Source organism: Numenius arquata, chromosome 12 (genome assembly GCF_964106895.1).
Source record: "Numenius arquata chromosome 12, bNumArq3.hap1.1, whole genome shotgun sequence".
Taxonomy (NCBI): Eukaryota; Metazoa; Chordata; class Aves; order Charadriiformes; family Scolopacidae; genus Numenius; species Numenius arquata.
The window spans coordinates 11451977-11476639 of record NC_133587.1 but is presented as its reverse complement, the minus strand read 5'-3'; the positions used below and the strand labels follow the sequence as shown (position 1 = coordinate 11476639).

Below are 24663 nucleotides of genomic sequence, written 5' to 3'. Positions count from 1 at the left end.
GTAGAGCTCTGGCACGTTATCCAAGGAGAGCACGGACGCAAAGAGAAAACCATGGAGCGCTGCTGTGATGTGTCTTCTCTAAGCTGTCCTTGTTGGTATTGGTTTTTTCACCTCCTTGGCTATGCCTTAGGAAAGGTGGGGTTTATTCTTTTGGCCTTCTATTCCTCAGACATTTTCTGATTTGCTTTATTTGTTTTTATATTTAATCTCCCAGAGTTTGAGCATTTTTTTTACTCGTTTTGACACAAACAACTTTCAAAGGAGACCCTTTTATTCCAAATAGCTGCACTCACCCAGCTGTTTAATCATGCAGACTTAAGTCTTTGTAAAGTCTTTTTGATAGGTCTTTTGATTTTATTGGGCGTCTCCAATCTAGTGTTTGCAGGTAGCTTTTATGCCACTTAACAGAATTTTAATTTTTGTTGCTGTTATGTCTAATTACTACTTTAGGAAGCTGCTTTTTTTTTTTTTTTTTTTTTTTAGTAATTCCTTTCCTTGGAGCAAGTAAGTCCCAATGGCTTCAGGTGTGTTAGTTGTTAGAGAGCAGGTTTACAAACCCGTTTTGAACCAGGCCTGCTGAGGTTGTTTTTCCTTCTGCGTGTTCTGTGTCCAGCTGTACCATGGAGCAGAAGGATGCCTCCTGTCTCGCTGTGACAGCTGCCTGCGTGCTGGAGGGTGATGGATTACGCCTTAGTGCACTTGCTGCTGTCAAAGCTTCACCAATCTCCCTCAGCATCCCCTTATTGCTTCCCGTCCTGCCGGGCAGTTAATAATATTTTCATAGTGAGAGAATTGTAAAACGGGAACAGAGAGAATGGAATCTATAGGGATTTGGTGCAAGTATGAGCTCATTTCCGTGCATGGGAGCTCACTGTCCTAAAACATGGTCACCTGTGGAAAAATGAGATGGTATCTACTGCAGGCTCTCCAGGAATTATTCGGGTGCAAGGAGGGATGCTTCCAGAGCCCTCACTGCGTATTTGCATCCAGTGTATTTCCAGCTTGGTCTTGAGTTACAGGTGCTGGACCTGGTGCCTGTGTTAGCACAGCTCTGAGTTGCACTTGAGCACTGGCTTTGAGTGACATCTTCCAGTCTGGGCCCAGAATCAAGAAACTAACGTCTTGACAGACAAAGAGCCATCCTGACCTGCTGTTGGACAGGTTTATTTAGAACAACTTTTATTTCCTGCTAATGATGGGAAGGCAGACCCCATCCTGACATTGTTTACATTTCTGAAGACGTAATTATTACACAAACAATGGGAGAATCGGGGTGACGGGAAAGGAAGTAGCTCTATGAGATCACTGGCTTAATAACTTACTTCTTTGAAAACATTTACAGTTGTAACTCTTGCCAGGGTGGAGTTCGGAGCCACTGGATGGTACCTTGAATTAAAACAGGGTGACAGCCCAATCTGATGCACAGGGATCTCCTTTAACTCCTGCAGAGCTGTAGCTTGGGTTTGAGCACCCCGGGGCTGAGCAGTAGCTGTAGCTGAGCTTTTTTGAGCTCAGTTTTGCTGCCGGGGCTGTGTATGGAGGAGCAGCAGCCCACAGCCGCATTTCTAATGGGGGGTAGATGTGGATTCATGTCTTACCTCGCCTGGATCCCAGCTGCGTGTGTGGCTGTGCCATCAGCATCTATTTAGAGGAGGCTGTAATCGATTTACTAAGTTGCCTAAAGGTGCCTTTTGGTGGCCTCATGTTTATTAATCAGGCCCTACAACAGAATGATGACTTGGCAGAAATTTTGCTACGCTTTGTAATTTGAAAGCCTTAATTAGTAGACAATATGTCCCCAGGATTACAAGTGTACTGGTTGTTTTAGTCTTATGTAAAGCAGCCTGAGGTTAATCCAGGAGGTGGGGTTTGTTGTTTTTTTCTGATTCAGTACACAGACCAGTATTTAGAGAGGGGAGTTAAATCGTTAAAACTAGAGTAAATTAAGTGGTGCATCAGAACTGCATTCCTTTGAACGGATCTGAGGAGTGTGTGCATCAGCTTCCAGCTGGTCACATCCGGGAATGTCTTTGTTGCTGTGAAGGGTTTACTGTACAGTTAGACCCACGAGCTCTGAATTACTCTAGACAGAAGCAGGAGGGAAAGAGAATTATAAGAAAACTTTGTGAGCACGCACATAAAAGTTTTATCACTCTTTGGAGGCTTTTTAGACATTTGTACAAGTGAAGGTATTCCCAAGGATGCTGGCTCTTAGTCCCCCAGAGCTGGCAAGATTTAGAGGGTAATTCAAGTTCCAGGTGACTACTTTCAGGAGTGAGTGGTACAGAAAACAGTGAGACTTCCTGTCCTGTTCAGGGCAAGGAAAACCTGGAATGTCCCAGGGATTTAGAGGCAGGTTCTGCTCCTGAGGGAAGACTTTGTTTGCCTTTAGCCTGGCTTAGACACTTGGGCACCCCATCTCAGGTAGCTTTAAAGTCTGCTTTTGGCTGCTGCAAGCCTGTTCCCAGACATCCATATGCAGCTTCACAACACTCATGGTCTGTCTGGCAGACTAACTGGACTTCAGCTACTTGACAAAATTAATTGGGAGTTTCTCCCCCTTAAATTGCAGCAATCGCCCTTTTTCATGGACAGCAGTGGGAGTTGGCTTTGCTGAAGGAGAGCCTTTGAACCGCTTAAGCAGTGCAGAAGTAGTGTGTACAGAATTGAGCAGGGAATGGTACTCACCAGAGCATGGGGAGATGGAAAAGGGAGAAGTATTTACATGAGCTTAGCCAAGGTGCTGGGAAAGCCTTCTAACCGACTGCTGTTGATGTCCTGAGGCCTGCAAGAGAAGATGGCGTAATTGGGACTGAGGGAGAAATTCTTTTTTTCCACTGCTATTTTACTGAATTATGGTGTTGAGAAGACAGCACAATGATACGCTACCGTGCGTGGTACGGGATGGCTCGGGACAGGCTGTTCCTTATCTATACTCTACTTGCCCATGTAAGGGAAGGGCTGGGTTATGGGGTCAGGTAAGAGATTTATTCTTTCCCTGAGTGTACCTGAAAGATGATACTTAATCCAGTAGCTTCACATCTGGAAGCCAGACAGCAATAAGGACCTTGTCTTACTCCTGCGGTGAGCAGATAATGAACTGATTCCCACCTACCTTTGGTTCTGCAGAATGGCTCCCAGGAAGTCCCTCAGTACCATCTGTTGGTGGTATCGGCTGTCCATCAGGATGCTGTCAGACTGGCGCCTTGTCAGAAATTCATGCACCCCTTCTCCTGGGCTGCTCTCGCTGCTTCTGTTATGCAAAGATGAGAAACATCTTTGTTTCAGAGATGCTTTTTAGTCCCTCGCTCAAAGTTTGGCTCAGGCTGAGCAGCACAGCAAGGGAACCTGCTGGGTCTGAGCCTGGGGCCGTTCTGCTTAATTTCAGTAAGAAACTGGTCAGCTGTATTTGCTCCTGTGTTAGAGGAGGGGTTTAAGCTGGCTCACATCTGACTAGTTGGTATTATTTAGTGGCAGTCAGTGATCTATCTAGCCAAAGCTACCCGAGTGGTAGTGGAGAGGCTGTTTGCTGTGTTCAAACCATGCCAGGGAGAACTGTTTCCTACCAGTGAGTGATCATTGCAACTATTATTTGCAAATATTATTGCTTGTTGATATTATGGTAGAGCTCTCAGCTGATCTGATACTTACAGCCTCGGAGGAGAGGATTAATTAGGTTGCTTAATGATAGTTGCGATTAGGGGGATCCAAGACACAGGGATGTGGAACAGCAGGAGAGATTGCTTCTGTTGCAGCGGAAGGCAGGTATTTCTGCTACGTGCATGAAAGAACTGCCCAGTGTAATAAGCAAAGCATTAGCCCTCGGAGAGCAAAGCGCTGTGGCTTACCCAAGCCGCTTGCCAATGATGGTCTGTAAGAATTTACGGGCGGAAATCTGCCCCAGGAATTTCCGGTAGTTGTCGGTGAATATGGCATCAGCATGGCGCTGCATCCTGGGGGTGAAAGACAAGGACAGGGTGTGCTTTCTGAGCTAGCAGTGAACCTCCTAAGTGGGAAATGGGTGTTTCTGATGACAGAATACAAGATGTAGCATTGCTGAGACCAGGGGCAGGTAACCATAGTGCATGTCTTTTGGTATTGGACTATGTTAGTGTTGGAGGGTAAAAGGATTTGAGGGAGCTCAGTTCTGACATGGAAGCAGCAGGCAAAATAAAATGTCTGTAAATCAGTATCCATGCTAAAACAAGTAAGGAGAAGTGCCTGCAAACCAAAGGGGTCAGAAGACTAGTGGAAAGGAGGAGGAGAACCAAGGCTGGGAGGGGGCAGAGCTGGGGCTGGGACGTCCCTGTGCTCTGCAGCAGCACTGTCACCTCCTGGGAGGGCTGTGCCTGGGATGGGGTGGCAGGAGCCTCCAGCAGGTCGCTGGCCTGTGGTTAGACTCAGGCTCCCAAAAATGCACAAGGGAATTGTGAGGGAAGCACAAGCCACTTGGCTGGTCCCACTGTTACACGGATGAGTCAGTCAGAAATAACCATCCTCTATCTCCTGGCAGGGGTGGAGAGGAGAGGCTCTAACAACTGTGTATTGGATTGGATGGATTCCCAGATGCTCAGAGCTCTGTGGAAAATTATGTAGCCTACAGGAGTGCTGGGTGTGTGACCCTGCAATCTGTTAGTACATCCCTGCTGCTGGGGGACAGCTCTGGACACTGGTGATGGTGAGAGCTGGCAGAGTCCTAGCCTTCTGCTCTGGTTGCAGGGCTCAGCTTAGTTCTTCCCTTGGAGCTTGGACTTCGTGGTGCTGGTGGGGCTACGTGACCTGCTGGGCTGGGGGAAGATTGTAACCAGCATGCTCTCGCCGTAACAGGGCTGAGAGGTGAGGTACAAACCTTTTCTCAGTGGGGTCTGGTAACAAACCCTCCTCGTCCTGTTCCTCCACCAAGGGGTTATGGCTCTGCAATGGGCTGCTGTGCTGTAGCTGGAAGTTCACAGCCTTGCCAGCACCTGGCCCTGGGCTGTACCTGCAAGGCAAACCCAAGGCACACTGCGAGACCTGCTCAGTTCCCAGTGGGGGATCAGTCTTCTCGACCACTACTCCCTGTTCTTTTTCTTTCTCCTTTTGCCATGCCCATCTCATCAGTAACACAAGTGGTGTCTGCCACTCTCCCCAACTAGCAACTGCCCTGAGGTTATTTCAGCAGTGAAAAGATGGCCTCAAACACTTTTTTCAGCAAGGAAATACTTGAAATATTAGCAGGCAACGTTAAATTCATGTACTAAAGTATCTGCAGTTCTGATTTCAATGCAGGTAGCCTACAGGCACAAATTTCAATCAGTAATGGAGCTGGAGGTGCTGCCTGCTATTCCCAGATTTCCCTTTGTAGAACCAAGCATTCAATTACAAAACCAACTGCTTGGGCTGAAATATTCCATGGCAGGTGCCTGCCTTCTTTGGAAACTGCCCCTAGGCTAGTGCTGTAGCCAAAAAATTAAGCCAGGGTGAAGAAATAGGCTTACCAACTCAGGAACAGTTAATCTGGCTTTCCAAAGTGCTGGCAACCTTAATTTGGCACGTGCTTATTTTGCCCAAGGTGAGAGATGAGGCAGGGAGCGACGGTGGATAAAGCACTCGGCAGCTTACCTGAGAGCTGGGTACAGAGGAGAGGAGATGGAGCATGAGACTAAATGCAGGAACAGGAGCAGGGTGGCCTTATCCAGCATCTTCCACCCTTTGGGGTCACCTGAAACGCAGAGCAGTCTGAGTCAGCGGCAGTGAGATGCTCAGGGCCAGGAGGGGAGGCCAAGGGCCACCTTCATGTTCTCAGTCCCCCTGCTTGGTCATTGGCAGAAAGGGACTGGAAGTGTCTCTCTGCGGTTATGGTGCTTCCCCATGCAGAGATGTCTTGATGTGGGAGAGTCTTTGTGAGGGCGTGCAGTGGCTGTGTGTGACCCCTCAGGGAGCTGGTGTGTCCCTTGGGTCGGGAGGCAGGGCTGATCAGCAGGGTTTCACAGTGTTGGGACCCCCTTATTGACCTGTCCCCTCGCTGTGGTTGAGGCAGGGCTCTTAGGCTGGGATAGCCCTGGGGACCACTGCACGGGATGTAAATACCAGTGTAAGAGCGGGTGGATGCTGGAGGGCAGCAGTGAGCAGGGGCGGCCAGAAGACCCTCACTGCCTGCACAGGACCATCTGGGACCTTTCCTGGGGACGTGTGGCTGCTCACGTGGGTGTATGGCACAGGTCAGTGCGTGACAGCTGAGTGGGCTGCCTTGCTGGCTGTCCAGAGATTGGGGAGAAACAGGGAAATCCAAATAAAATTCCTGGGCAGAGGGGTAATACCGGCCTGGAGGTGACCCTGGCAAACCCATTTATTGAAGGCAATGGTGCTGAGCTTGGTTAGCCACACAAAACACAAGCTGTCCTTTCAGTTGTCGTGCTTGGGGAGAGGAGGAGCTGGATGGAAATCCATCCCTTTGGGAGAGCTGAACGGCTGCTGTGTCTGGAGGAGCCCCTGCGCAGCTCTGAGCATCGGCTTGGCTGGAAGGTGAGATGGACATGAGCCATGTGCGCCCACCCTGTGAAGCTCTGTGTCCCGGGGCTGGCTGAAGTGTGACAGATGACTCAGGACTGAGTCGTCTGAGGTCACACTCCCCCGGGAGCTGAATGGCATGTTTTTGTCATTGGAAGCGAGAGACAGTAGGAAGGTATTTCATTGAAGGCTCTCCCTGAGTTTTGGTTGAAAGCAATTGATCTTTTGCTCAAAAAAGATTCTTTAAGAATGTGGATAGAAACCTTTAAAATATCAAGTTTCCCTGTTCCCTGTCTTATTTTACATAAGAAAAGAGTAGAAAGATGTTTGATCTCCAGAAGAGGAAAAAGAAACTTTAGATTTTGATTTCTTTAAAAAAAAATATCTTTCAAATGTATAATAATACTTTGTTGCAAAGAGCAGTTCCCAAATGGAAGGGGTTTGGTTGGGCTTCTAATTTCCCAAGTGCACTTTCCAAGCAGTGGGTTTTACGGATGGTGGTGGCAGGAGGAGGCCCATTCTGACGGGAAACATCAGCAGAGAGCTCTGGTTTTCTGCTTGGACACGGCTTCTCACTCTCCTGAAAGTAGATCAGGATACTGGGGGGAGGCTAATTAAGGACCGATGCTCATGCAAGTGGGTCCAATCTTGATACCATGGAAGTTAATAATGGAATTAGTGGCAGTGTCAGAAGTGCACGGACAGACACAGGAAAAGGTGGTGCACTAAGAAATGGGGTTTCTTATCAGAAATTCATCCTCAGCCTGGTCCCTGTTCCCTGCTCATGCTCTTTGCTGGGGGACCAGCACCTTCCCCTTCTGTTCCCTGGGAGCAGCGCTGATGCTCCTGGCTCCAGCAGAGCTTCTTGTGAACTCATGGGTGGCATCCCCTACCTCTAGTACCTGCTCTCTTACAGAGTTGCTCTGGCCCTCAGAGAGTCGAGGAATGCTCAGAAGAAGCAAAAAAATGTCTTTGAGAGAGAGCAAATTTCCGTTTTTTTTTTTTATTTTATTTTTTCCTTTTTCATTTGAACTTGAAAAAGCCTTCCCCGTTTGTGCCTCTCCCCTAAACATCTCCAAGACAAATCCCAAGTCAGATCTTTCTAGACAGAGGAAATGATCTAAAGCATCTGTCAGGGGCTACCACGAGACTGTGGCACCGGCATCTATACGAAATGCCAACCAGGAGATTTATTCAGTACCACGAGAGCTGCTCTGTGAGCTGAGAAGTGAAATATCAATGCAAAAGAAAACCTGGCCCAATGTTGTGTGTTTCCCTTTTTTCTTCCTAGGATACAGCCCTGATTTATCACTTTCTATATCTGGTTTCTCTTCTTTGAAAGCTGGGGGTTTTCTCCAGAATCGCTTTTTGTCCCTTTGAGATTTTTTTTTTTTTCTTTCTCTGCTGTTAGTTTCTTGGCAATATTTTGTTTGTTTGTTTCTGGCTTTGCTTTTCTTCCCCTGTCTTGCTTTGTCTTCTTTCCCATAACTACGGTCTGCTTCTTATCCCCGCTTTTGGGCATTTGTCTCCCTTTTTTCCCTTGGGAAGCAGACTGAAATGAAAGTCCTAACCCCTTCCCAGAAGCGTCTGCTATTTCAGAGGAGAAGCCGGGGAATTGAAGTCTCACCCCGCATACAGGCAGCTCGACAGCTCTGCAAAACCTCGTCACCTTCGAAATTCTTCTGAGGTGACGGACACCTTACTTTCCATTCTGGCAACATGTGAAAAAGTTATTAATAAATAAATCCCTCTTAAGATGAAGAGCTTTTAGTGCCATTCCAGCAGATAAAGAGTAATGGCTTCGTTCCATCCTGTGCAGCGCGAGCAGCGGTGTTGTGACAGTGATGTTGGAGAGAAGGGGTAACTATCTCTCACTGTTCCTGAAACCTTAGCCTGATCAGTCTGAAAAATACCACCATGTAGATGAAACGAAGCTTTTAGTGTGCCTGCAGTTTTATAAAGTTCAAAGTTTTATCCTATGAAATACCACATTAGAAAAGCAGAAATCCTTTTAAGTGCTTTACCGTGCCTCGTTGTAGCTGGCTTTGCCTTATCTGTAACACGCTGTTTCGTTTCTCCTCATACTTTGGTTTGGCTCAAACACAGTTTTATTGATGGGTCAGTAAAACAGCATTCATTTTCCAGGGTAAAAGGAACTCGCACCAATAGAGCATAAGAGGGAAACTGTGCTACAGCTAGTTAAATGTCTAACATGTTTGTACAAGGCTCATCTATATTACAATTCTGTTGATTTGCATTTATTCTTTAGTTCAATTATTATTTCATTCTATAACTTGGTACCAAAAAATCTTATATGGTACAAAGGATATTGTACCTGAGCAAGCTAATTGCTGATGCTAGCTTTGATTGCATTTCACTGTCATTTAACTGTCTCAAATTTCCAAATAGACATTATCTTGTTAAGTGCGCATAGACAGACTCTCACTTACCGTTCCCTTAGAAAACAAGCGCTTCCCAGATCAGCTCCTGCTCAGGTGTTTCCTTTCCCTGTTGCAAATACAACTACTTCTTCCCTGGAGCTGCTCCTGTGAGCCCTGCTGGGTCCGTCCCCTCCGCACACTGCCTGGGCAGGACCCGGGACGGTGCTGAGCAGGGAGGACGCTCTCGGATCTCCCCCCAGCTCTCCTCTGGCTGCCAGGGAGGTGTAGCTCCTCTTTTTATACCTGTGCTCCCTCAGGAGTCCTGTGGGCTTCTACGCGTCAGAGAATCAATTATCCTCCTGAATTTCAAAGGCTGTGTTTAGCATCCTCCTTTTCATGCATGCAGGGAGGTTGCGGGGAAGGGGTTATGCCTGTAGTCGAGGGTCATTTTCATGCTTTATCATTAAAAGAGTGAAGAGCAAATAATAACAACAATAACCTGGCAAAGTGAATGATAAATTTGCTTTGCATGGTAAACTTCTCTTTCCCTTTGCAATTGCATTTTTTCCTCCTACTCCACAATGAGAGAGAGTTAACCATTAATAACTTTCTCACACTGCCTGCTCGGGAGGGTTTATCTTTTTTGCTATTTTCTTTTTCTTTGATTATCAGCCTTTTCTTCCCTCTCCTTTGTTACTCACCCCTGCTAGCGTTAGCGGGGCAGTTCATGCTTCAGTCCCTCGCAAACATCACAGCTTCATACCAAGCACACAAAGTCGCTGGAGAGCCCTGCTCCCTTCCTGTGTGCTCTGGAAAAAGTCGAGGGTCTTCCCTGGGGTGCAGCGTGTGCTGGCAGCTGGCTTCATTGCTGGAACAAGGTTTGTGAAAGCCCCATTAAAAAGAACATACAGTCTTGGTGCCAAGAAGACCAGGACAGTTTAGAGGAGGTGCCAGCATGAGTTCTACCTGCCAGATTTTTAGTTTTGACTTTATAATGCCCAGAATTGATGGGGACCCAGACCTTTCTATCTCGGAGCTTGCGTGACTCGATGCTGGGAAGAAGTTTCAGCAGGTGAGATGACTCATACCTGCCTGCTGCTGAATACCTTCACCTTCCACCAGAGCACTCATGGCAGAGGTGGATTGTAGGGAAGGAGGGTGCATCTGGTGTGCACGTAGGGTGCAGGGGATCAGGAGCATTCAGCACTGGTCTGACTCTCTGCCCTTGCCTCTTTCCTTCTTGCCAAGGTGAGAAATCAGCACTGTGATCACGGCTCACTTCTTAATAAGGCAATATCCTCCTTCCAAACTGGATGGAAATGAAGGCACTCTGTATAGACAGATGTGCACTGATGCCTTTGGGCTCTCCCTGCTTTGAGTGCTCCAAGGGCTCATGTTCCCTTCGGTGTCGAATCAGGACCGGGCCATTTCGCAGAGAAATCGTGAAAAAGGATTGAACAGACCAAAGCAGGAGCTCGAGCTGATCCTGAACTGAGCAGCTAACCAGGACCCTTCTAGTGGAATTGAGGAACAGTACAACAATGGGAAGAGAAGCAAGAACTACCTCCTTCCTCCAGTTTAAAAAAAATAAAATGGCACCAGCCTGTTCATGGGGAGAGGAGCTGCCGTGCAAATTAGGCAGGTATATCACGTGTGCCATGCTCTTTTGAACACCAGAGAAGGGCATTTCTGGGTAGCACAGAGCAGGTTTTCCAAAAGCCCTGTACTGGTGCACACAGCTGTGGGCTGTCTCTGCAAACTGGAAAGGGATTTTTGTTTGCTTTTTTGAAACAATCTGTTCATGTTCTCTCATGTGTGAGGCCAGTTGCACCAATTTTTCAGCATGACTTATTTTGCTTCCACTGTCTTGGTGCTACGCTGGCTGAACAGATGAATCAGACCATGTTGTTAAACCAGTCGAAAGCCTACGCTGTTTCAAGGTATTATCCTACAGTGTGGTTTTGTGCTAATTCCCTGTCCTCCTGGTCCATCGCCTTCCACAGCGCTGCTGTAAGATATGGGGCAATATCTCTCAGATCAAGGGGAATCGGTCTGTAATTGACTTGTTTGTAGCTGCCTGCTGCCCAGCTTGGATTAGGAGGGCTGTGGTTCGCGTTCATCTCTCAAGTGAGCTGCTTTCCAAGACGGCTTTATAAAGCTCCACCGTCCTAGGGGTTTCCTTGCGCTGCTGGGGTTGGGTTCCTGTCATGCACAGCTGGACCCAGCAAGACTCGCGCAACAACAAGCTCTCTTTATGACTTCAGATTAATTGCGGGAGGCAGCAGAAATTTCTAAAAACCCTCCAGGCTCTGTTGGGTGTATACAGCTTAGGAGTTCTGAAATAGCATAAATAGAGCAGCTTTTCTGTCCCCAGGATTTCCTGTCCCAGCTTTAGTCAGAACCTTTGTATCTTCCCAGGACCCAGAAAGGTCATTTGTGGAATTCCTCTGCCAGACTCCTTGGGCTCTCCCTCTGGCTAGTGAGGCTACTTCAGCAGCAGGAGAGATGGCACAGACCCCCACTGCTGCCAGCAGTTCAGCCTCAGCTCAACTCCCACATTGGATGCTCTGGCTGCTGACGTCTCTGGGTGAAGATGCTGCATGTTGTTTGCAGCCAGTTTTTGCCAGTGTTGCAGTGTATATTTATGCTGGCAACTATGGTCTTTGTTCTCGGGGTCATTTTTTCAGTGGAACAGTCACGCAGGTAGAGCTGGCACCCCCTGCACACGCAGGAGGGTGGCTCTGGCTGCAGTCCTGCGCTCCTCACCGCCCGAGAGCTGCTCTGTGTGTATCAGTGGCGTTCAAACTCTAAATGTACGAGTTGTGTGACAGCATTCCTCGGGGGAACTTCATTTTAGTATCAATAATAATTTGGCACAGCAGATGACAGAGTTGTTTTGCAAAATGAACAGCTTTTTCTCTTTAGAATATCTCTTGATTTGTCCCTAGGACCTTCCCAGTTTCTCCCCATGGCAGCTAGTGTTGTCAGCATCCGCTGGCTCCCAAAACAGAGGTGCGTAACACCCAAATTGCCTCCCACAGATCGTCACTTCAGGTTAACAGCACACGGTGGGCAAGTGTCCATTTGCCCTCCAAACCCAAGCCCACACCAGTGCAAGCCCCATGGAGTCTATGGCCAGGTCTGAGCTGCCACAGGTACCTTCTGCAGCTGGAGCTGCTGGATTTTGGAGTCACATCCATGCAGACCTGACCTCCCTATGGTCCTTGGGTGAAGCAAGTGCCGGGTAGTTTTATTTCAGTGCCAGTCCTTCGCTGACAAAGGACACAGTGTTAGGATCCTGCAGCAATTTCCCAGGTATTGATTTCCTCTTAGCTTTACCTCCTCCGGTCTCCATGCCGTGCTTTAAAAAATTGCCTCTGTCTGTTCCAGGTGCGCGACATATGGCTTCAGCTAAGCCGAGCAGCATGTGAAATGGTCCTGCTCACCTTGTGAGGCTGAAACTAATGACAGTGAGAAGTAACTCATCAAATGGCAAAAAAACTCCCAACAATTCTGTATTCTCAGCTATCAAAAGCTTTTCTGCACTACTCCAAAATGGCACAGACGGTGGCTGTCGGTCCCCAGCTTCTCCAGTCCCCACCACTCCTGAGAGAGCTCCACACAACTGTTGTCTCGTGTTTTCTTTTACTTGTAAGGTGTGGTGGTGACTAACTTATCACAAATACCCTAATTGTAAATTAAACAGAACTGCCTGAGATCAGAAGTTATATTTTTTGCCTAGGTTTGCCATCTTAGAGGTAGGATGGAACACATTTTTGGTTCAACTGTCTTATTGCAAGTGGCAGAACTAAGGCATGTTATAAATAAATTGATCATCAATCATTTAATTACATTGTCTGTTACTGGTGCGCACAAAGTAACTTTCATTCCTAAGTTCTTTGCAAAAAAAAAAGCAGTCATTTCTGTGGAAGGCAAGCAAACAAAAATGAGATGAAAAAAACAAGATTTGGCCCAGTTTCTTCTAAGGAAGAAGCAGAAGGCCCAAAACTTAAACCCAGCAGGTGTGGTGAGACTTGCCATTAGAAAATTATATGAGACTTGGTTTCTCCACCTTGGATGGATAAAGTGCTGGCATTTGGATCTTCAGATCCTACGGACTCAATCCTCTGAACATCAATAGATTTCCTGGGGAGAATTTTCCCTTGAGGAATTCAGATTGGTAGGAAGCTGAATACGAACATTTATCAAAATAATCTCAAGGAAGGAGTCCCTCTGCATGAGAGGGCAGTTTGCACTGTGAGAATGAGTCTGAAACAAGGAATGAGATTAAAAATAGACAAAATAAATCAGTAATTCAACATATGCAAGAAGCGCGATCAGAAAGGACTGTCTCACAGTCTTAAAAGCCTGCTTGAAAAGCCTACTTAATCTTCAAACGTTAACGTATCACTGAGACTACAATGGAACAAATGGCACCAGCCTGGGAGATGTGTATCTGTCAGGAGGCCTGATGAGCTCTGCGGGTGAGATCCACTTATGGAGCCTGTACCTGTCTGGCTGTTTATTTCCTGGCAGAGCTGCTGCAGCGCTTCAGCGTCGCCCATGTGAACTGCCAAGAGTTTCAGCCAGATGTCAGCATGTTACACTCAGCTGCAGGCTTGAGAGTTACTGGTTCCTGAATTTCTGGCTCTTTAAATACCATCTCCTTCCTCTTCCAATCCCGGCAGACAGAGCGCGGATGCCAGGGGTGAATCTCAATAATCAAGGAGTTTGTCTTTGGTCATTTCAGTTTGGAAAGGAGCCTGGGCTAGAAGGTTACGCAGTACATTCCAGCCAGAATCAATGAACAGGGCTTGAATCCTAACCCTGCCACTGACTCGCGACAAACAGGCTCACAAAGGTCCTTCAGGCACCAACTCTTGGGTGCTGGTGCCCCAATTGAGGACCCTGCTCCTGATTTTTGGAAGCACTGAAGACATCCATGCTCTGGGATGGAGAGGCAGTGTAGGAAAGGGTCTGCAGATGCCCACCTTCTGCACAGAGAGCTCTAGTGACTACCCCAACATCCCCTCTCAGGGCGGGCTGGGTGTTGGGTTGCGTGTTCTGTCACTTGGTTTCCCAGCAGAATCCAAACACTGCTATTACTGCTCACCTGGGAAAGCGCTTTGAAGGCTTCTCATAAAAAAAGCAGAATTTGAGTGAAATTCATTACTGGTATTGAAAAAGTAAAACGTAGTTTATGGAGAGGGAGTGAGGAAGGCCAGGTTTCCAGTAAGGGCTGAAAAATGAAAGCAGTTGTTGCTAATTTTTTCCCGGCTGGATAATGATATGCAACCTGAGGGTGAGAAGACATTGGCGCACCAGGATACGGTACATGTGCAATGAATGTTAATAAATAGATCTCACCAAAAAGGCATGCAGGAAATACTGCAATGCAAACCAAAGAAGAAATGTAGAAAAAACTAAGAGCTAAGAATGATTTGGTTTTGGAGAAAGACTTCGTGCCTGAGCTCTGCCTCTACTTGGAATTGGGTGCTGACAAAATTGCCATTTCCCCGTATTGAATCAATTTTAGCTTTGAAACCCACTCACATCGCGTAGGCTTTGGGAAAAAAAATCTTCCCCTTTTTTTAATAAATAGCTTCCTTTTTTTTTATCATTTCACAATCAGCTGAAGCGCAGGGGTCAGTGTGGTGCTGGCGGGAGGCAGGCAGCCAACGCGGGCTAATGGCACCACCTGCTTGCGGTTCAAAGGCAAAGGAGTGTCTCCTCTGTGGAGCCTGGCTTTGCCCTCCAAGGGTTTGAAAGTCTCAGGGGGGGATGGACTGGTGGTCGTCCGTCCCCCATCCCCCGTCCCCCCTGTCTATTTCTGCTCAGAATAAGTAGTGCCATTTCTGTTGGAGGAGAGGAGGAGAAAGGAAGAAAACACACAGCACTGGTGCAATCTAAGTGTGTATTTTCCCCTTCGCCTGCAAACTTCAAACGGTGAGTATCAGAGCCTCTGGGAAGGTGCCTGTGGACACCAGCCCCACCAAATTCAGTGTACTGGTTGTACTGGGAAGAATTTATCTGGCAATTTAATCCATACCAATAGGATCTCTCCTGACGTTCACAGAATTATTTCTCCCTCCTCGATGTTTTTATGTCCTAAATAGTCGGTGTTTGGGAGCTGAAAGGGCAGAATTGACTGCTTTTCCTGAGCTCTGGATTTATTCCTTGGCCAGTGCAGCCACTCACCAAGGGCAAGGGAAGCTCTGGTAATTATTTAAATAAGAGTCCCTTTTTTTTCCTTAGGATTTTTATGATGGAACAATTTCTTTGTACAAGTGTCTCTGGCCTCTGCAACTCACAGCCGTACACATTCTCCAGTTGTCTGTGAAGTCTTCTGCGGCAAAAAAAAGATGAAAGGTTTTTAATCCATTTGCTCAAAACCTTTGAAATTGTTTTCATTAATACCCATTTAATTCAAATGCTTGGTAACAGCCTAGAAAATCCTTTTATTACAAATGCCATACCTTACTCCCTCAGTAGATAAGTAACCGATTAGGTTTTCCCCAGAGTATTTAGGCTCTCTGATAATAAAGCTTTGCAGCAAAACTAACCTGGCACTACTGATATTTTAGGGTTAGGAAAAGGGCAAAACAAATCGGATTCTTTAAATACCACAAAGGAGCAAAACAGACCACAAGCCATTTTTTCCCTTTGTAGGTCATCTTATCGAGACATCTCCATTTCAGAGCTGGATACTGAACCGGGTCATTAAAAGTTTTAAAAAAAAATATATATCCCTGGCAAGAGCAAAGCCAGAAGCACGCGTCTTAATTGTTGCTGCCAGAGCACTTCAAGGGAGCAGATCAAAACCTTGCGGATAAAGAGAAACCTGCCAGGACTGAAAGGCCACGCTATTGATAGCAGGAATTGAAATGCTTGCACTGATTTCAGGGCGAGTACATTAACGCCGAGGCGTTAAGGCCCGGGGCGGCCTCTCTGGCAGTGGAGCACCCCGGGCCTGGCCGTGGGTACCCACCGCGGGGTCGGGACCCACAGGCGCCCACAGGCGGGACGGGGCCCGCGGCTGCATGACGCCGAGCGGCCTCAGGAGCCTTTCGGGAGAAACCCGGCCCCGCAGGCCCCCGGGCCTCCCGCGGGTCGCCCTTAGCAACGCGGCGCCCCCGGCGGTTGCTAGGGGCGGGGTGGGGTGTACTTCCTGCCGGGCGGGAACCACTTCCGGGGCGGCGAGGCCTGGCTGAGAGGGGCGGTGAGCGGGACGGGCGGCTGTGAGGGGGAGGCCGGGAGGCAGCTCGGGGGCTGCAGGAGGGGTCTGCTGGAAGGGTCTCCTTTGGGAGGGGTGGAGCGGTGGCTTCAGCCAGTGGCGGGAGAGCCCTGGGTGCAGGAGAGCCTGGCCGGTGCCGTGGTGGCCGGCTCCTCCGGCCACAGCCGGGGTTGGTCGCAAGGAGCGGCACAGAGCCGCTCTCTCGAGAAGGGAGGAGGAATTCGGGGTGTCCCCTGCTATGAGGCTGCACAGTTGCTGCTCTTTGCAGTCCCCGGGCTGGCAAACCCGGCTGCCTGGCACCGGGGTGATAAGGCTACAGACAGGCTCCTCGGCCTCGCTGAGGGTCGTGTTTTTGGCAGTGCCAGGCTTTGGCAAACCCCCCTGAAGCCAATATGAATTCGTTAGTCGCCAACCCAACTCCTACTGAGTCGTTTTAAAAACCCAGTGCCAGCTTTTTTTGCCTCATCCTTTGCCAGAAGCATTCATGTTCTGCACCAGTACTGTTGCTGTTTCTTTCCGCCCCAAAAAGAAGCTAATATAAATTACTTGGAAGTGCTCCTGTGGCTTTCTCCTATGCTAACGTGTAGTGCTAGGTCTTGAAGAAGTCAGCTGGGAAATACAGGACAGCAAAAAAAAAGGTTTGAGTCAGTCCTAGCTCTATTGAGATAGCTAGTTTGTGGCCCTGATCCTGAAAACGCTTGGTCATTGATCACAGAGCCTGATCCTGTTCCCAGGGAGACATACGCATCATCTTCCAGTGATGGCACAGCAAAAGCATGATCCTGCAGCCCTCAGTAGCCCCTCGCTGGCGCTGTGGTACAGCTCTGGCTTTGCTACAGGGCTGAGCCCTTTTGTGTGGGGGCAGCTGGCTTGCTGTAAAACCCTTATAGAGCCAAGACCCTGTTTTAAACAGATAGTCAAAATCAATTCCTGTAGTGCAGTGCAACTGTTTGTGACCTATTTCTGGTGTTGTGTTCCAGTGAGATGGCCAGGCTTGTGCAGAGAGGTGGTAGCTGCTGTTGGACTGAATGAGGAAGCTGTAGGGAGGGAGCTTCCTCTCGGGGTCTGAAATAGGAGTACTGATCTTTAAATGCAATTTAAGAACCATTACTTTAAGTATAGCCATGTTAATAGGTGAGGCAGTCTGAGGAAAAGAGTGGTTGATGACCTGTGGAGAAGAAGAGTTGTTAGCCAAGGAAGAGGCGATGAAGCTGTTAGCTTCTTGGGAACAGGGAGGAAGACTGCATTATCTTCCAGGGACCTGCTGGATTAGCCGCAAGGCAGAGTGTAAGGAGGTAGTGCTCTCGGTGAGAAAACTCACTTTGCAAGTTTTGCGTTTGGTGCAGAAGGCGACATGCCTGACACTGAGCCTGGGTTCCTCAGTGTTCAACTTTGGCCTGATCATTTGCATAAGGTTTAGCCCCCCTGCGTGTGCAGGTTTGGGCTTTGTGTTAACCACAGGAGTTTTTTATCCAAACAGGGAAATATTTTGCTAATATTAGGTCAGCTCCACTGATAGCAGGAAAACTAATGGTCCGAATATGGGTTGCCTGCTGTGGCTGCTGTGCAAGCAAGGATGCTCTAGTATGACTAGTTGGTGCATGCTGTCAGGTTTTCTCTGAGCCTATTTCATGGGTTGGTGCTTAAAATGGTAGTGGCAGCTGCTACCAGCCTGCGTGGGAGCTCTTGATGCTGGTTGTGTCACCTGGGATTTGTTAGAGAATTGCTAATACCCTGCAGGGAGGTGAAATAGAAAGAGACTTTCGGAAGATGAGGATGCAGATTGTTTGTTTTCATTGCATCAGTTTCCTTTCCTGGTGTATTTTTTGTGTGTTGTGTTTCAGGTGTATGAATCAGGATTATCAGTAGGAGTTTGTCCTGAGAAAACTCTGGGTGAGTAATGAAGCCACATCACTTCCTGCTCTGTTTGAGGAAGGGGGTGGGCAAGAATAACATTTTCAAAAGATATCCCAATAAATAAAGTTGAGATAAAATGCAACTCAGGGGTGAAGTTTCCCATGTTTCTGTTTCTTGCTTAGGGTCTGCTGCCTTACTGAATTGGGAGAGAGGGCATTTTAGAAGTTAAAAGCAGTTAGGGATGAGCCACTTTGTTGTCACCGTTGCGTGTCTGGTGCAGCCTCTGGGTCTGCATTGGGACTTGCAGAGCCTGAGTGGCCCAGTGTGTATTCTGGCTTTATGTACAGGTCCCATGCAGCCCTTGCATATTGAATTTTAATCAGAATTTGAAAAATGTTCTCTCACTGAAGTACAGACCTGGAAGGGAGCACAAGAGGTCACCTATTCATATCTCCTGATTCAAAGGCAGGATTATACATACTCACACCCCATCCCAGGTGAATGCTTATCTGATCTGCTCTTCTGAATCACCAGCAACAGGGATTCCACAATCTCTCTATTCCAGGGGCTGGTGGTTTGTGCAGTTGGGAATTTTTTCCTTTCTTTTAAAATTCAAAATAAGATCCTGTACCTCTGCTGAACTTAAACAAAAGAATTATTTCTTGTAATTTATGCACCACTCCTTCTAATATGTCTCAAAATGACGTTTGCCTCTTATGCAATGGCATTAAATTGTTGATTGATTCTCAAATTTATCAACTATAACTTTGCTCAAATTATACTCCGAGTTTACTATCTTTCTGACCTGGGTCGCATCTGCAGGTAGTAGAAATCTCCTCCTAACCTGAGAAATACAGGGACAGCTTTGGAGATCCTTTCTAGGAAGCAGATTACTACCATTCAACTGAAATGTGCATGCAGCACAGCCTCACACCCAAGCTTTGGTAATAAAGAGAATTGTAAGTATCAATAAGTAATGCTGATTCAATAAGCACACACCGGGATCATACAGGTCAGGAAAACTGAGTAAGGCACTAATCACAATTGAGCTCTGATGCCATCTCAGACTAATTGAATTTCCCTTTTGGGACTTTGTGTGGCCTACTCCAGCAAATCTGGCAGGAGAGTTCTCCGTTATTGTAGAAAGCCATTAGTCATTCATAGAATGAATTGACAACTCCATTAGCAAAAGATAAAGGAAGGAAGAAAGGTTGATCTCATGGCTCAGAAACTAGCTTGGGACCCAGGAGATCAATATTTTCAACTCCGCCACAACCTACCTGTGTGACCGTTGCAAGGTATAGCAGCCTGTTACACTAAGCCCTCTAAAACCATGCTTAACTTTAAACACATAACTCATTCCTCTGTCTTCAACAGATCTGCCTCCTGTGTGGTTTGTTTAAGTAGTAGTTGGTTTTCTACACCATCTGGAACAGTGAGGCTGTGACCACATATACAATGTAAGTAAAGGTGAATAATAGTCACCCTGTGTGATCAGCTTCAGGGAGAAGTATATTCTTCCTTGTTAAGCTTTTCCCTTATTGTTTCATGATTATTGTTCCTATTTTGTTTGTCTTGCCCTCACCTGCAAATGGACTAATACTAGTATTTGAGGACTATTTTCTTAGGCAGGTGGTAAAGGGCAAGCATCCAAATAAAATGCAAGTTTCATTTTGCTCTTTGTTATTGGTTCTGTAGATCAAAGTGTGTTAAAAAAACCTGCATGAGGTAGTCTGTAATTTTTTGATAATGGAAAGTGAATACCAGAAAGCATGATGCCAATTATTGTTCTTTTTTTTTCCCCCCTTGTAGTAAGCAGTCTTCTCAAGAGCATTAGAGAAGAAGGGTGAACTCACGATGGCTGCTGAGTTGGATTTCTCCCCACCTGAAATCCCTGAGCCCACGTTCATGGAGAACGTGTTACGCTACGGACTCTTCTTTGGAGCCATTTTCCAGCTTATCTGTGTGCTCGCCATAATCCTGCCAGTTTCAAAGTCCCATAAGACAGTAAGTAGTGCTCTTTAATATTGGCATAGATGGGCAGAGTCAGAGAAAATAGGGTGGGAGGGAACTTTGAGTAGAGACACAGAGGTATGGCCTTGGGATTGATGACAGTTTTCATTGTTTGTTCTCTTTCCTTCCTTCTAGCTTTCCCACCTCCAGCTTTTTTCTTGTGATATACCCCCAGATCAGAAAGTCAGGCACAAATACCTGAGCCGGGGTCTCTCTCAATGTCAGTGAAAAAAGTGACCTGAAGCACTGGCAAGTTGTGCAAAATGTATGTGCTGTTCCTGACTGCACACGAGAAGCCTTTAGTCCCAACCCTGTATTGTCATCCTTCTGCTGATTTGCTTTACGAATTGCCAGGCACGGTGTCCCCTTTGCCTTTCAGGGAATGACTCCGAGCTCTAGTTTGTGTGGAACTTTTGGCAACGAGATACAGGTGACATTTCTAGTATAGTCTAACATGAGGAAGGCAGTTTTCAGTCCTGACACCCAATCCTGCACTGGCAAATGGAGGGTGCTTTGGTGCAGTGAGTAGAGGAGAATGTTGAAGTGAAAGGTTGAGGTGAGCTACAGGACTCCAGTTCCTCTAGACTGGGCCACAGTGGCATGACCTGCATCTACCTGGCTTTTCTGATAAAAGAGCTCCATGTGTTTGGTAATGCCTGTGGTGCTGGGGACAGGTATTTCAGTGTTGGTGATCAGGCTGCAAGTTTGGTGGTTTGAAACAGATTTTCTCTAAGTGTGTATGATGTATTTTCAGTAACAGCTTGGCAGGGGAAGTTCTGTTTTCAGGCTATCTTTATTGCCATGTTTTCTCTTTCCTGTGAAGAGGAAGCGTGGAAATTTTCAGCCTGTCTGGGGAAGGGAATGCCTGAGGGTGAGGTACAGTGTGAAGGATACAGTTTGTGACCCAAAGCTTTCACCTTTAACTGTGGGTGTGATGTGGTGTACGGGATTAGTGATGCTGCCCCGGCATGGGTGCGTGCTCCCTCCTGCTAGTCCTGCCGCAGGATCTGTGGCTCCAAGCAGGCAGATGAAGCAGGTGGCCGCTGGTCACGATGCAGTGGCATCACAAGTCTTGCACCATTATTCTGCAGCCACCAGCACGCGTCTGTCAGAGTCCATGGTTTCCCCTGATAAATTTTTGAGTAGCCTGATTCTTGAAAGCTGAATAGAGTGAGAGCTTTAGTTTGAAGTTTGGGGCCTGAAGACAGGCCCCAAATTTAAATGATAAAAACTCAAGGACCTGTTACTGTTTAAATTTGCAAGTGTGCTTTGATGTTTGCATGCTGTACTTCTTATTTTCTCCATATGTATACTGTCCTCTTGATTTACTGTCCATATGACTAATTTACAAGACCATAAACACCAGAGGCCACCCTTCCAGATCTTGGGAATGATGCTTGAGCTTGGGTAGGATATTGAGGAGCTTCTCTGTCTTGGAAGCTTCAGGCTTTGAAGTCTACCTTGGTTTGAACATTAGAAGGCAGCAGTGTTCATTTTACGGCAGGAGCACGCTGCATCCCTGAGTAATAACTGCATGTTGCTCCATTCCTCCAGAGCCTGCCAGCTCCCCGTGCGCCGATTCCAGCCTTTGGAAAGCCAGCCAAGTCTCCTTCCTTGGAAAGCCACACAGATGTGAACTGTAATAGCCCAGTAACTCGAGAGACGTTTGAACCAAGCTCCTTGATTAAAAGGATACTGTCAGATGCTCGCCTCCCCCTCCATTATCTGGAGTGCTGTCTTGGAAGCTTGAAACTAGCATGTCTTGCTCAGCCGTTTTTTGTGTGTCCTTTTCCAGTTGGCACACTCTAACTGATAGAAACCAAGATGCTAAAGCAATATTTATACTCAAATGCATTTAATGAAAGGAGGCAATCTGCATGTGTGTGCTTTCTCAGATGAGACTGGCGCTGTTCCCTTGTGTTTTTACAAGATAACTAGACTTTATTTCCCATGGCTGAAATATTATCTGTCATCTCCCCTGAAGGAAATAAGCAGGGTATCTAAGCATTCCTTGTTAGTCCAGGTGAAGAAAATTTTGCTTGCAGTTCCCTGCCTGGATTTTGGGCTTGGTTTAGAGACTCTGAACTTTACATTCTTACTACTGTTTTGGGGAATATTTTTTGTCTTGCACGTGATGATGATTAACATTTGGCAGAAATACCTGCTGAATGTTTCCATGCACACTGGTGATTGATTATATCGTATCTTCTCCTTTTCTTAATTTGAATAGTTTTCATTTAGTGTTCATTTTCTTCTTGCCTTTAAAGTTGATTTTGTTTTTCTTCTCCAAAGCCTGTTTTAGACACTTCAGCTTTTAACGGCTTCTCTGGTAACAAGCTGTTTCTGTGCATAAACTCAAACTCATCAAAAAGCACATGTGGAAGAAGCAGAGATGGTGCTGCTTGAGTCTCATTAAATGTGGACTCAGTTTGATATAAATACGTTCCAACAGAGATACCCAGCATTTGCTTCCTTTGGCTTATACTCAGATTCACAAAATGAGCTGTCAGCAGATTGTAAAAAAAAAAGTTACTGACTGTTTCTTAATTGATTCTTGTAGGACTCGGACAGTTTTGAGCCTAAGAATTCAGAGACAGTGAAGAAGCCAAAGGCAACTGCTCCGCAGATCAGCAAGAAACCCAAGAAGGAAACCAAAAAGAAACGATAAAGCCATGACCGATGAGCCTCAAAAGACAAAATAATCAGCTATAATCATGCTTCCTCAGACATGACATCAAAGGCAACTAACTATATTAAATGGTTTTCTGGCATTGCCATGCTTTACCTTTGCATGGGACAAGGGAGAAGGTACTGATAAGAGTGGAAGGGGCAAGGTTCTGCCATAGATTTCTTACAAGCAAAGAGGACTTCACATATCCAGGACTTCATTTGACATGATTAATGCATCAGTCACCATTAAAGTGACTTCTGTCATTTCTCATGGGTAGAGAGGCCTGTCGTAGCTCCTCTGTGCTGGCTAGGGTTTGTAGTAAAGTCCCTGCGGAAGGTGGAGCATGGGTTTGCTACTTTGGATACCGGTTTGTGTTGTATTTTTTGAAGGCAGAGGGATCAAATGCATCAAGGATACCACACTACACAGCTTTGTATTCATCTCTGTTGTCATCTAGTCTGAAATACATAGCTGCATTTTATGGCTTAATACTAATGTCTTTGTTACATTCTTTAATTCTTGAGGTAATAACTCATCAGATTCCAGACTGCTGTAGATGAAAGCTTTCATTTCCCCAGCGTCGCTACCTCTTTCATATTCCCCACCCATGCACTTTTCCTTTCTGTTCCCACCCTTGGAAGCAGGTACATTTCAGGGAACTGAAGCTGTGGTGGGGACTGCAATGACTACAAGGATCAGGGAACAATTTCATTCTGGAAGGTGCAGAATTTAATGCCTGTGCTAAAGGCGTTTTCTTGGAAACTTGGGAAGACCAAGGTACTGCATGTTGGAGAAAAGCTGCTCCGGGGTGGGAGTCTCACAGTGCTGCTGCGTTGCTCGTGTATGGAACAGCGCGGCCTGGCTGTGCTGGTGACAAACCCTCCTGCCAGCTGAGTCCTGACCCTCTGCTCCATCTCGGCACAGCTGGGGTTTGCTGCATCTGCAAACTCCCTCCCAGCCTTACCTGCTACGGTCTGCTGCACCTCCCCTTGCTCTGTTCTTCCTGGAGTTAAATACAACCTCAGCCTGAGGAGATGTGGTATTTTAAGATCCAAGGGTGGCAGGCTGGCTGTGTAGCATGACTATATGGCAAGAGACACATACACTATGTTCCTTCAGGCTCCGGTTCTCCAGACCCAGGGACAATCTAGTATTAGATTTAAATATGGCTAGACAGGACTGGAAAGAGATAGGTGGTGACGTAGCCACAGAGTCTCTGTAGGGCAGCTCCAGCTTCCTGATGCCAGCTCACATCTTGGTTTGTTTGATCACGAATGAGTCAATGGGAGGAGAACCTGCTCTTTTAGGCGCACCCAGGGTTCAGAGCAGCTTTGAAGGAAAGGGCTCTCTGGCAAGTCTGCCATCCTCTTTGCATACATAGACTCCCATCTTAATTTCACAAATGCCTTGTGAGCCCAGATACGGTAACAGTGTTGTGCTGCGTGTTCTCTAACAGGAGTTGAACAGCACGTTTACAGAAACTATCAGTGTTGGGAATGGCCACGTTCTCTGCTCGCTCTTGCTTTTGGTGGGTGTCAGACATATCCCAGTACCCCTTTGATTCTAACCTCTCACTGCTTCCCTGCTCCAGGCTCTCTGCTTCTCTGAACCAGAATGCTGACACCAAGTCACATTGCTTAAAATCCAGCTTAGAGTTCTGCTTTAAATTCAGCATTTTCCTTTTCTTCTTTTTTTCTGGTGCTACATGAAGGCAGTACTAGGAGGAGAGAACAAAGCACGGGAGACACAAGCACTCTAAAGTTGCTTTGAGTTCCCAGTACAAAGAAACATTACAACAATTTCCCACGCAAATAACAAAGAACAATATTGTGCTATGAGTTTCCATTATGGACCCGTGTTCCTGTCTGTGATCTGCAGGGGAAAGAAAAGCCTTGCTACTGCCCTGGGTAGGTACTGCAGAGCATTTCTTCCATTTTAATAAACGGGGAAGGTGGGTGTTTAATCTAACAACTCTGGCTTTCTGCAGGTTTCCCTAAAGGGGGGGGGGGGGGGGGGGG

At 46.9% G+C, this 24663-nt stretch overlaps 2 protein-coding genes across 2 annotated transcripts; one reads left to right on the top strand and one right to left on the bottom strand.

Annotated features, from left to right (window-relative positions):
- Nucleotides 1–2721: 2721 nt before the first annotated feature.
- On the bottom strand, nucleotides 2722–8997 carry GHRH (growth hormone releasing hormone). Its single transcript, XM_074157587.1, has 6 exons — nucleotides 8940–8997; nucleotides 5602–5701; nucleotides 4850–4981; nucleotides 3849–3953; nucleotides 3116–3253; nucleotides 2722–2785 (listed from the first exon to the last, which is right to left on the bottom strand). The coding sequence occupies exons 2-6, from the start codon at nucleotides 5679–5681 to the stop codon at nucleotides 2722–2724; spliced, it is 519 nt and encodes a 172-aa protein (XP_074013688.1). The 5' UTR covers nucleotides 5682–5701; nucleotides 8940–8997.
- Nucleotides 8998–19779: 10782 nt separating this feature from the next.
- MANBAL (mannosidase beta like) lies at nucleotides 19780–23132 on the top strand. The gene is made up of 2 exons (XM_074157293.1): nucleotides 19780–19968; nucleotides 22535–23132. The coding sequence occupies exons 1-2, from the start codon at nucleotides 19819–19821 to the stop codon at nucleotides 22640–22642; spliced, it is 258 nt and encodes an 85-aa protein (XP_074013394.1). The 5' UTR covers nucleotides 19780–19818; the 3' UTR covers nucleotides 22643–23132.
- The last annotated feature ends 1531 nt before the right edge of the window (nucleotides 23133–24663 follow it).

Excerpts from the sequence above, each read along its gene's own strand:
- GHRH (XM_074157587.1), bottom strand. The coding sequence starts at position 5,681 with ATGCTGGATAAGGCCACCCTGCTCCTGTTCCTGCATTTAGTCTCATGC. Across the intron at positions 3,254-3,848 it reads ATCATTGGCAAGCGGCTTGG|AAGCAGCGAGAGCAGCCCAG; the intron begins GTAAGCCACAGC and ends TTTGCATAACAG. Across the intron at positions 2,786-3,115 it reads GCCATTCTGCAGAACCAAAG|GCCTCAGGACATCAACAGCA; the intron begins GTAGGTGGGAAT and ends CTTCTCTTGCAG.
- MANBAL (XM_074157293.1), top strand. The coding sequence starts at position 19,819 with ATGGCTGCTGAGTTGGATTTCTCCCCACCTGAAATCCCTGAGCCCACG. Across the intron at positions 19,969-22,534 it reads TTTCAAAGTCCCATAAGACA|GACTCGGACAGTTTTGAGCC; the intron begins GTAAGTAGTGCT and ends TGATTCTTGTAG.